The sequence below is a fragment of the Sphaerodactylus townsendi genome, unplaced genomic scaffold (assembly GCF_021028975.2).
Source record: "Sphaerodactylus townsendi isolate TG3544 unplaced genomic scaffold, MPM_Stown_v2.3 scaffold_1230, whole genome shotgun sequence".
NCBI lineage: Eukaryota > Metazoa > Chordata > Lepidosauria > Squamata > Sphaerodactylidae > Sphaerodactylus > Sphaerodactylus townsendi.
The window spans coordinates 1-11,043 of NW_025949772.1; the positions used below are offsets into that span (position 1 = coordinate 1).

At 50.5% G+C, this 11,043-nt stretch overlaps 1 protein-coding gene across 1 annotated transcript; it reads right to left on the reverse strand.

Annotated features, from left to right (window-relative positions):
* Nucleotides 1-83: 83 nt before the first annotated feature.
* On the reverse strand, nucleotides 84-4,493 carry LOC125424853 (zinc finger protein 24-like; the record flags this gene model as incomplete). The annotated part of the gene is made up of 5 exons (XM_048482290.1): nucleotides 4,393-4,493; nucleotides 2,536-2,737; nucleotides 1,079-1,530; nucleotides 788-896; nucleotides 84-202 (listed from the first exon to the last, which is right to left on the reverse strand). Coding segments are annotated over exons 3-5 (651 nt in total), but the record flags the coding sequence as incomplete, so codon positions are not given.
* Between the last annotated feature and the right edge of the window lie 6,550 nt (nucleotides 4,494-11,043).

Sequence of the window (11,043 nt, forward strand, 5' to 3'; positions counted from 1 at the left end):
ATTATGGAGAGCTCAGATTATGTATCAGGAGTGGCATTTACAGCCTCTTGCCCCTGGGCACCAACAGCAGGAGAAAAGCTTGCCTGGGAAAGGGAGGGGGAACCAGGCTGTCTCCTGCTCATCTCTCCTACCTGGGCTGGAGGCGCAGCAACTGTTTTCACACCTCCACAAACAGGAGGGATCAAAACTCTCTCTTCACTGCCTGTGAGGGAGGAAGAATGGAAAAAAATGGTATTAGCTTCTGTGGAGAAATAGATCAGGTGGTGGCAGCGTACCCAGAGAGAAAGCTAGCCCTCCCCAGGGAAAGTTGGCAACCCCTGGGAGAGTGAGGAGTGCGAAATAGGGTTTCGCAAAGCAAGCCCGTTTCGCCACAGCTTCCACTTCCTAGTCCATTTGCTGCATGAATCATTCTTCAAGTACCTCCGTTCCCAGGGCTTTGAAAGTCTGCCCTATGTACGCACAAAAAGATCAGTAAAACTTTCTGCTAAATTGTGAGAGAGGCTATGCTTATTAACAAGACTGAAGAGCTTGGCCGAGGGTCTTTTGCTTTTTCTTCTGAGCCACGCTGAGTCTATCTCATTTAAAAAGGAGGGATGTGAATATTGTAACCCATGTGTGGAACTGCTTCCATGAATTTGTCTAATCCCCTTTTATGGGCATCACAACTGCTGAACAATGAGCATCACAAGTTGTGTAAAGAAGCATTTCACTTTCTTCCTTACCAGAACTGTCTACCCAACAGATTCACTGGGTGTTCCAATCCCGTCCTGGAACAAGGAGTCCTTACCATGTGAGAGGGCATTTTGGGCATGTTCCTCGTCATGGGCAGGAGGCCCTTCCTCCAGCGGAGCTCTTTCCCTCTCAGAGAACTTCGTTTCCATCTTCAAGGATGGGCCCTGAAGAAAAAGTGAGAAGACAAATAAGAGACGGAATGGAAGACACTGAGGAATGCATCCTGCCCCACTCCCAGACTCTGCCCCTATCTATTAGCAGACCTAGCAGGGTTTTCCTTCAGCCCTGGGGAATTATCTGGAGGGATGAGAAATTCCCTAGGAGAAGCAGAAAGAAAAGCCCTCACCTGCTCTGCCTGCCTCTTCTCCTCGGCTTGACTCAGGAGGAAGCCCTCTGCCAGGGCCACCGCTTGGCAACTGGTCTCCGGACAGCATCCTCTAACCCAGCGCTGCATTTTTCGGGGCAGGATGGCCAGGAACCGCTCCAGGATCACCAGGTCCAGGATCTGCTTCTTGGAGTGCCTCTCTGGCTTCAGCCAGCGGTTGCAAAGTCCATGCAGCTGGCTGCAAACTTCTCGGGGCACATCAGCATCATGGTAGCGGAACTGCCGGAAGTGGCGGCAAAGTATTTCCACATTCAGGGGCTCTTCATTCCAGATTTCCGGCACAGCTCTCTCCCAGAATTCAACACCACTTCCAGCTTGGATGGGACAGGGGCCACTCGTTGCTCTCTTGCAATGCCCCACTCCTTCTGGGTCCTGTTCTTCCATCTCCTTCTTCTACTTGGTAGCCTTTGACTCTGAAAAGATACCTTTCTCAGTTGGCTATGATAAAAGGCTTCTTCTGGGCAGATGTGGGGCAGAAGAGACACAAGCAACACAAAAGAGAAAAGTGATGCTGGATCAAAACAGAAGGGCTCCTTGGGGCTTGTATTTCTGGCTTTTTAAAGGTGTTACTTTATTTTAGGTTTAGGGCCTGTCCTAGGGGCATTGGATGTGTCAGGAGGTATTCCCACCCAAATCTGCAGTGGTCTCCTGCTATTATAGGGCACATGTATATCTGACACTGGCACAGAGTGGGATTTTGTTGGGGGTGAGTTTGGACGTGGAATGGGGTGCAATGGCTGCTGGGTTGAACAGGAGGTAAGGTGGCAAAGAACCCGTCTGAATAGATTACACACTTTAGGTTGGGAAATTACTGGAAATTTGGGATGGAACCAGGGGAGGGCAGGGGATAAAGGCTTTGAATCCACCTCCCAAAGGCTACTTTCTCAGTGGAAACTAATCCACTGTAATTCCAGGCTATCTGCAGGCCCTACCTGGATACTGGCAATGCCACGTAAGGGAGATGGTAGACGAGGGGCAGAATTCCAGGAGAAATCCAGACCCCCAGAGTGGCAGGCTGAGCATCAAGGCTTGGCTGACTTCTCTGCCCTCAGAGGCTTTTGTGGATAAATAAAATGACTATTTTCAAGGCACCTCTGAAACCATTGATTATACCTGAAGATCAGAAGGAGCACTTCCCATGCAGAATGGGTGTGTGTGTGTTGAGAAATTGTGCCTCACCATGTTCAGCTCGACAACTCTAAGGTCACTCCAAACAAAGTGTAACTTCCATTTCATTCAAAGAGGGTATCCAATAAATATTTTTAATTTAAAAACTGAGGAAGTTCACATCTTTTGTGTGATTTCACCTTGCGACATGTGCGTTTATGAAATTGACAAACAAACTTTTTGTTGTTGTTATTGTTCATAAGGCAAAGTACTTCAAGTATGAAGTATGAAAAACAAGAATTGACACATACCAGTTTGGGCCTGTTTTCTTTCTTCTGTCAAGCCAGTCCTATAAAGATGAACAGACTTGCAGTTGTGTTGTTCCTTGGTATGTCGTCTGTTCTTTCTGTTCAGGAGTTTCTTGTAGCTCTCGATTATCAATGTGCAGCTTCATTAAAAGGCTGGAGCTCTTCTGCGGTCAGCAACCGGTGACTTCAGGGCCCTCCAATCACTCTGAGAAGAGTCATATAACAAACAATCACAACCGTCACCATACAGATTAATAGCCAATTAATAATATAAACAAAATCCTCCTTTTCAATAACCAGTATAAGAAATTCTCATACCCAGACTATACATGTATAGTCTTATAACAGAAATCAAATCAAATAAACAAATATAAATGAATAAGACAAAAGCTGGTGTCCTTCTGAGGTAAGCGACTGGCAGCTTCAGGCCCTTCAATCTCTCTGGAAGACTGTTCCTTTTTTTCCTTCTATGGAGCACCCCAAACCTTTAGCTCCCACCCCGCCCCAGTTGAAGGGTGACAGAAGAGCAGTAAAGGCCTCTGCCCCCTTTGCCACAGGTTAGGTTAGGAGATCTTGAAAAAAAAAACTCATTTGGCAGAGCTGATTTGGAGACCAAGGGGAAGAGCCTGGAAAAGCTCATGAAGGATTGGGGGAGAGCTGTTAGGGTCAGGAGGTGCCCAGTCTCTGTGCTCCTTCATATTTTGTCTTTTCTCCCTTCCCTTAAATAACGCTCCATAGATTTGTATCTTCCATTGCTCTTGGAAGGTGAGAAGCATCCTCAGGCCCTACTGCTGGGGAGGGGTGGGGGTGGGAGAGAAGATTCACAAACATGTATACACCTGGCCACTATGGAGAATCTCAAGGCCAGAACCAAATATATTGCGGTTAAGTACCAGAATGTTAGACACCTGGTTCATAAAGGTGCTATAGTGCTTGCATATGTTGAGTCAGAAAACAACTGTGCTGACATTCTAACAAAAGCAGGCACTCTGCAAAAGTATCAAAAGATGTTACCGGAACTTGGCATCGTATCTATGTAACCTTATTGTACATGTTGTACTGTCATGTAAATACCGTGTTTCCCCAAATATAAGACAGTGTCTTATATTAATTTTTGCTCCCAAAGATGCGCTATGTCTTATTTTCAGGGGATGTCTTATTTTTCTGTGTTCTGTTCGTCGGGCATGCTTCCAAACAAAAACTTTGCTATACCTTACTTTCGGGGGATGCCTTATATTTCACACTTCAGCAAAACCTCTACTATGTCTTATTTTTCGGGGATGTCTTATATTCGGGGAAACAGGGTATGTAGTGTAGACTGCACTCAAGATGAGAAGGGGTGTTACAGTATCCAAAATACCTGTACACATCTTGAGAGCAGACAAGTAGATCAAAGTGATCTAGTCTGACAGATGCTCCTCCCAGCACCTTGTCAGAACCAGCTGAAACCAGTCAGCTGTTCTTCATTATGATTGGCTACTTGTTATATAAAAGAAGTGCTTGCTTACCAGCACTAGCTCTTAGGGATGGCCTATTGCTGCAGGGCATGCTGCCCGTTTGCTGTTTGAGTTCCTGTACGCACTGTAAATATCTGCACTGTTGATAAAGTTTTTCCTCACAGTTAAACTTCTGTGTGCAGTGGTAATTGCTTTCAGCTGTGCTCAGCCAGTGCTTAGCCGCATCTTGCTGGCCTCTGTAGCAGGCTTTCTCTAGCATAAACTCAACTCTGTGACATCCTGTTCTTCCAGTTCCCAAACTTTTCTGCATGCGTTCGTGCCCTTCTCCCACCCCCAACAAACAGTCTATTTAGGAAACCAGACATAGCGGAATTAGACCAAAAAGTCTATAAAAATGCTGTACCTCGGTTGAAGTTGGGTGCAAAAAATGGGGGCTGGGGAAAAGTTGGATGAAGATGAAGTGAAAGGGAGCCTAATGAAATCATATGAATTTTACAAAAGAACACCCCAAAAGAAAGCCGACGACCTCTGCGTCCACGTTCTCGGCTGGCCCCCTGGTATACCGAGGAGCTACGCCAGATGAAACGAGAACTCAGACGTCTAGAGCGGAAGTGGAGGAAGTCTCGTGACGGAGCGGCGCGAACATCTTATAGGACGTTTATGAAGGCCTATGAGTTGGCGATGAAGGAGGCGAAGAGAGCTTTCTTCTCCTCCTCTCTCGCGTCTGCGAGCTCTCGCCCGGCACAATTGTTCCGTATGATTCGGTCTTTGACCTCTCTACCTCAGGGGTCTACAAATGATCAATTGGCTATTAGCTGTGAGGCATTTATGAGCTTTTTCGCAGATAAAGTCACGTCGCTCCGCCAGGACCTTCCCGCTACTTTGACTACAATTAGTGAACTGGAGGCTCCCTTGTCGTCTTCTGGCCCTTGTTTGGCCCGGTTTGCCCTGCTCTCTGAAGCCGCTGTTGACAGGGCCCTGGCTGCTGTTAGACCTACTACCTGTCCTCTGGATCCGTGCCCCTCCTGGCTTGTTAAAGTTTGCCGGGAGGAGCTACGACCCCACCTGTTGAATATTATCAATGGCTCCCTTGAGCAAGGAGTCTTTCCGGGTGGGTTGAAGGAGGCAGTTGTAAGGAATTCCATAGAAGCAGAAATAAAAGGCTTTTTGGGTGTAAAAGACCGTTTATTAAGACATCTTAGAAAGCTCACGTACACGCAGTGGCAGGAATGAGACCTCCCGCCAAAAACACAGGTTATAACTCACTGCATCCCATTCCCCCTCCCGGATTCCCATGGGAACGGAGGCCTCATCTCCCTCGGAGAGATAAGGTCTCCGTCGAAGAAGCTGGCCCGTCGCCCGCGCTGTGGAATGTAGTCAAGGTCGGGCGGCTGGCCCGTACATCAACACCATTGAATCCTTTACACTCTGCCTCCCTTAAAAAAGACTTCTCCCCCCCAGGTTTGTGCGGAAAGGCCCGATGGAAAGCAGAAATGAGGGCGGGGGCGTCAATATTTTCGGAGTAGACCCATTGATTATACCCAGAGGAATACCCCACCCAAGAGACCAAATATTGTAAGCGTTTGCGATTAAAGCGAGAGTCCAGGATGGCGTCAATCTCGTAATGCTTGTGGCCATCAATAATAGTCGGTGGGGGTCTCTCTGGCGGGTCGTGCCAGGCATCGGAAATGGGAGCCTCCTTGAGTAAACTGGAATGGAAGACAGGATGGATGTTACTAAGAGAATTAGGCAAGTCCAATCGGGCAGTGACATCATTAATTACTTTGGTAATCTGAAAAGGTCCCACAAATCTTTTGCCTAATTTTGAAAATTTATGCACGTCTCTGAGATTCTTGGTAGACAAATACACCCAGGCGCCCACACGCAGAGGGAAATCCGAGCGGTGCTTATCTGCTTGAAGCTTTTGGGAGTCCTTGGCCTGCTGTAAAGCAGTCTGGACCATTTTCCACCCCTCGGCCAGAGATGAAATCCATTGCTGAAACTCCGGTGGGTCCAATGCTTCCGCAGGTAGTTGCGGCAACGGAGGGAAGGAGCGACCAGACACAATTTCGAAGGGGGTCTTTTTTGTACTGCTGTGAACCGCATTGTTATAGGCGTATTCTGCAAACGGGATCAGCTCGCACCAATTGTCTTGGTGGTAATTGGTGTAACAACGTAAATACTGCTCCAGGGTTCTGTTCGTTCTCTCTGACTCACCGTCACTTTGCACGTGGTAGGGGGCGGCTAACGCCGGGGCGGCCCCCAACAACCCTAGAAAAGCTTTCCAGAACTTAGAAATGAATTGGGGCCCGCGGTCAGAGACTACCTTAACGGGGGCGGAGTGTAGACGATAAACATGCTGAATGAACAGACGCGCTAACTTAGGAGCGGAGGGGATGGAAGTACAAGGGATGAAATGGGCTTGTTTAGAAAATAAGTCCACCACCACCCACAAGACCGTGTTGCCATGACTTTCTGGCAAATCTGTAATAAAATCCATGGAGATGACTTCCCAAGGGCGGGAGGCCACCGGGAGAGGTTTCAATAGGCCATGGGGTTTTCCTGGAACGGTCTTGGCTTCCGCACAAACAGAGCAACCTTTAATATATGTCTCAATGTCCTTGCGCATTGCGCGCCACCAAAATTGACGGCGGGCCAAATGTAGAGTTTTGAGAAAGCCAAAATGTCCAGCTGAGCGGGCATCATGACAGGTCTCGAGAACCTGCTTACGGAGGGGGGGAGGCACGTACCAACATTCCCCCCGTCGCCAAACACCATTCTCCAAACGCAATTGGGAGTCACCTTCCTCCGCCGGTGGCTCGTGCAGCCCCGCCTCCTCGAGTTCCCGTAGGAAAGGAGAGACCAGGCTGGGAATGGGCGGAGGAGGAGGAGTGGACGTCTGAGATCGGGTGACAGCCAGCCCCAATTGGGAGGGGGAGAGAATGGTGCGTGGAATGTCCCGTAAGGCAGCTCCACCCCCCTCCCCGGGCAGGCGCGAGAGCGCATCAGCCAGTTTATTGGTGTTTCCGGGGAAAAAATGTACCGTGAAAGAGAAACGAGAAAAGAAATCGGCCCAACGAAGTTGCTTCGCGGACATCTTGAGGGGGGTGGAGAGGGCGGCCAAGTTCTTGTGATCCGACCAAACTTGAAAGGGGTGTTTAGCCCCTTCCAGCCAGTGGCGCCAAGTGGAGAGTGCTACTTTGATGGCCGCAGTCTCTTTATCCCCTACAGTCCAGTTGAGCTCAGCACCGGAGAATTTCTTGGATAAATAAGCACACGGAACCAGCCTACCATCTTTATTTTTCTGCAACAGGGCTGCCCCAAGCGCTTTGTCCGAGGCATCCACGTGAACCACAAATGGGAGATCCGGATCAGGGTGCTTCAGGATAGGTTCGGTAGTAAAAGCAGATTTTAAAAGCTGAAAGGCTGTCTGACATTCTTTAGACCAGGAAAGGGGAGCCCCGGGTTTGGCAGTCAATGGATCTTTACCCTTGGTGCGTAAGAGATCTGTGAGTGGGAGAGTCAGTTCAGCGAATTGGGGTATAAAGTCACGATAGAAATTAGCAAAACCCAGAAAAGATTGGAGCTCCTTTCGGTTGGTAGGGGCAGGCCACTGGAGGACTGCATCAATCTTAGCAGGATCCATCTTGAGGCCCTCGGGCGAGATCCGGTAACCCAAATAGTCAATAGAGGTTTGGTGGAAACAGCATTTCGAAAGTTTGGCAAAGAGGGAGTTGTTGAGCAAACGTTTCAATACTTCTCGAACCAACGCCTCATGTTCCTCCATGGTTTGCGAATAGATTAAAACGTCATCTAAATACACAACTACTCCCTTGTACAATAAATCATGGAGAACTTCGTTGATAAGGGCCATAAAAGCTCCGGGGGCCCCACTTAACCCGAATGGCATTATTAAGTATTCAAACTGTCCAAACTTCGTGTTAAATGCAGTCAGGTGTTCATAGCCCTCAGCAATTCTGACTCTATAGTAAGCTTCTCTCAAGTCCAACTTAGTGAAGATGCGTCCCTTGCCCAATGCGTCTAGAAGGTCCTTGATTAACGGCAAAGGGTATTTATTGGACAGAGAGACTGCATTGAGTCCTCGGTAATCGGTGCAGAGCCGTAAAGAGCCATCTTTCTTTTTTACAAACAATACAGGAGCAGCGTGTGTGTGTTTGGTAGCCCGCCGTATGAACCCGCGAGCGAGGTTCTTGTCTAAGAAGGCACGAAGTTCCTTCTCCTCATTGGGACTCATGCGGTAGATTCTACCTTTGGGCAGCTGCGCCCCTGGCTGTATTACGATTTTGCAGTCAGTGTCTCTATGGGGTGGCAGCTGATCGCATTCTTGCTCCTGAAATACTCTGGCCAAATCTTGGTAAGCCGGTGGAATGTCGGTAGAATCGGGAGCAGTTAGAGCGGGCATCGCTGATGAAGCCAGGGGGGGGGGTGTCCCAGGAGAAGCCGAGTTTTCCCCCCAATTCATGTGTTCACCGCAGGGGGGGTCAGTGAATTCTAAGATCCTTTCTTTCCAAATGAATTTTGGTTCATGCAACAACAACCATGGCATGCCCAGAACTATGGAGTGTTTGGCCACTGGCGCCAGAATAAAACTAATTTTCTCCCAATGGTCGGCGCAGCGGAGGAGGACCGGTTGCGTTTTGAACTGGGCCGGTCCTTCGCTCCCGAGAGGACTGCCGTCCATTTGGGTGAATGGTATGGGCTTAGCCAGGGGGACTTGGTCTAGACCCAGTTCCTCCGCCACCTGGGGCCGCATTAAGCAATGGGAGCAGCCAGAATCTACAAGGGCTGAGGCTATAATACGAGTATGCTTAGCGGGGTTGGCCAGAAACGCTTGGATTGTGATGGGGGCGCTGCCTTCACTCACCGCGTCTGGAGTCGAACCCATGTCCATGGGGGCTGAAGAAAGGCACACAGCTGCTTCCCCCACCTCTGGGTCGCCTTCAATAACTGCCTTGAACGCGCCTGTTGGGGGCGGCCCGGATTTGCGTGGTGGCTTGGCAGATGGGGTGCGCGCAGCCGGAGCGGTTGGCTTCTGTTTTTTCGGGCAGTTGGCGGCTAGATGACCTGGTCCTCCGCAGTAAAGACACCATCCCAGCCGGCGACGACGCTCGGAGGTGGTCTCGGTAGGGGCGGCTGGGCTTGGCTTGGTGGTCGCAGTAGTGGTCGTAGTGGCGGGTTTTGGGCGTGGGCGGCCCCCGGCACGAGCGTATTCCAAACGAGACGCCACTTGGGATCCCAATTCGATCCAATCAGCAATAGTGCGGGGGATCCGAATTAAAAACACCGTTTCACGCAACTTGCCGTCGACAGCATCCGAGAAGTATTCGCATTTCATGCGCTCAGGCCACTCAGGAGGGAGTCGAGCAGCCGCCGCACGAAATTCACGGGCAAATTCTGCAAACGAGCGGTTGCCTTGCTGGATAGATTTGATGGTGCGGATAGCTTCATTTTCAGCACCCGGATCTTGGAAGCGAGCCCTTAAGGCTTGGAGGAATGCGGGCACCGTGCGAGTATCCTCATCTTGCAGGTTCAAAAGAGTCACAAACCAGTCGGCTGCCGCCCCATCCAGGACTGAGCCGATGTCCCGTATTTTTTCGCGCTCAGACCGGTATAAATCATCATAGTCCTCCATGTGGGCATCGAGTTGCAAGATGAAGTAGGGAAGTTTGGAAGCGGTCCCATCGAAACGGGCAGGTATTGGAGGCCTGTAGTATCCCCTCTCCACGGCCCTTGGCGCCCGCAAGGGCGGTGGTTGCGCAGGGGGGGCTGGAATCGGTGGAGGTGGAGGTACCAACGCCGGTGCCGCTGGCGTTCTGGCGGGAGCCGGTCCTTGGAAGGTGGCAGGACCCAGCAGCGTCGCCCCTCTGGCGCCGGCTGTACCAGTGACAGCGGAGACTCCAACTTGGGTTGTCCTGTTCTGCTGCTGCTTCAGTTCCCTCTCCAAGGCAGCCAGCTCTCTCTCCTTGCGAGTCAATGCATCCCGGTCTCTTTGCAGGTTTTCACGCTCTTGCTGCAGCTGTTCTCGTTCCTCTTCCCATAGCTGCCGTTCACGGGCCCATGCTTCTTGGGCATCTCGCAGTCGGCCCACTTCCTCATCCCAGCTCTCTTTCGATGGGAGAGGGAATAGATCCGGAAGGGAGTGCAGGCTCTCTCCGGACTCCTCTTCCTCTGAACGCAGGACGTCGTGCCCACCGGTGGCTCCACGGGGCATCTCAGATCCAGCTGCTAATCCGGGATCTGGGGGCCACGGTGGATTCTTGGGAGCATCACCAAAATACGAGTCCAGGAATCGTTCAATGGACTCCTGCGTTGCCGCATAAAAGGTGGTCAGACCCGTCTCCTCCGTGACAGGCTGCACCTGAGGTTTGTAATCCACATGGAAACGGGCAGATATCCGATCCACAGGCGCTCGATCCATAGACAGCGCCCCAAACGACTCATGTAAGTCCACATGATCGCCTCCTCGTCCCTCGTGCCGACGGAGTAAGGGAAAACTCATGTCGATACGAGGACGGGAAAGAGTTACCAGCGAGACCCGTTCTCCCGCCGGTTCCTCCAAATCCAGAAGGGAAAGCTCGGAGCCCTCTTTGGGGGCTACCGCACCTTCCACAGGAATATTCAACCTCTCCATGCCGAGACACCAGAGGTCCACTGCACTAGGAATATAGATGAACTAGGATTCCTGCCACAATGTAAGGAATTCCATAGAAGCAGAAATAAAAGGCTTTTTGGGTGTAAAAGACCGTTTATTAAGACATCTTAGAAAGCTCACGTACACGCAGTGGCAGGAATGACACTTCCCGCCAGAAGCACAGGTTATCACTCTGTCCATCCCATCCCCCTCCCGGCTTCCCATGGGAACGGAGACCTCATCTCCCGCGCAGAGATAAAGTCTCCGCCGATGAAGCTGGCCCATCGCCCGGGCTGTGGAATGTACTCAAGGTTAGGCGGCTGCCCTTCCCATCAACACCATTGAAACCTTTACAGCAGTGGTCCGCCCACTCTTAAAAAGACCATCATTAGATCCGGGAGA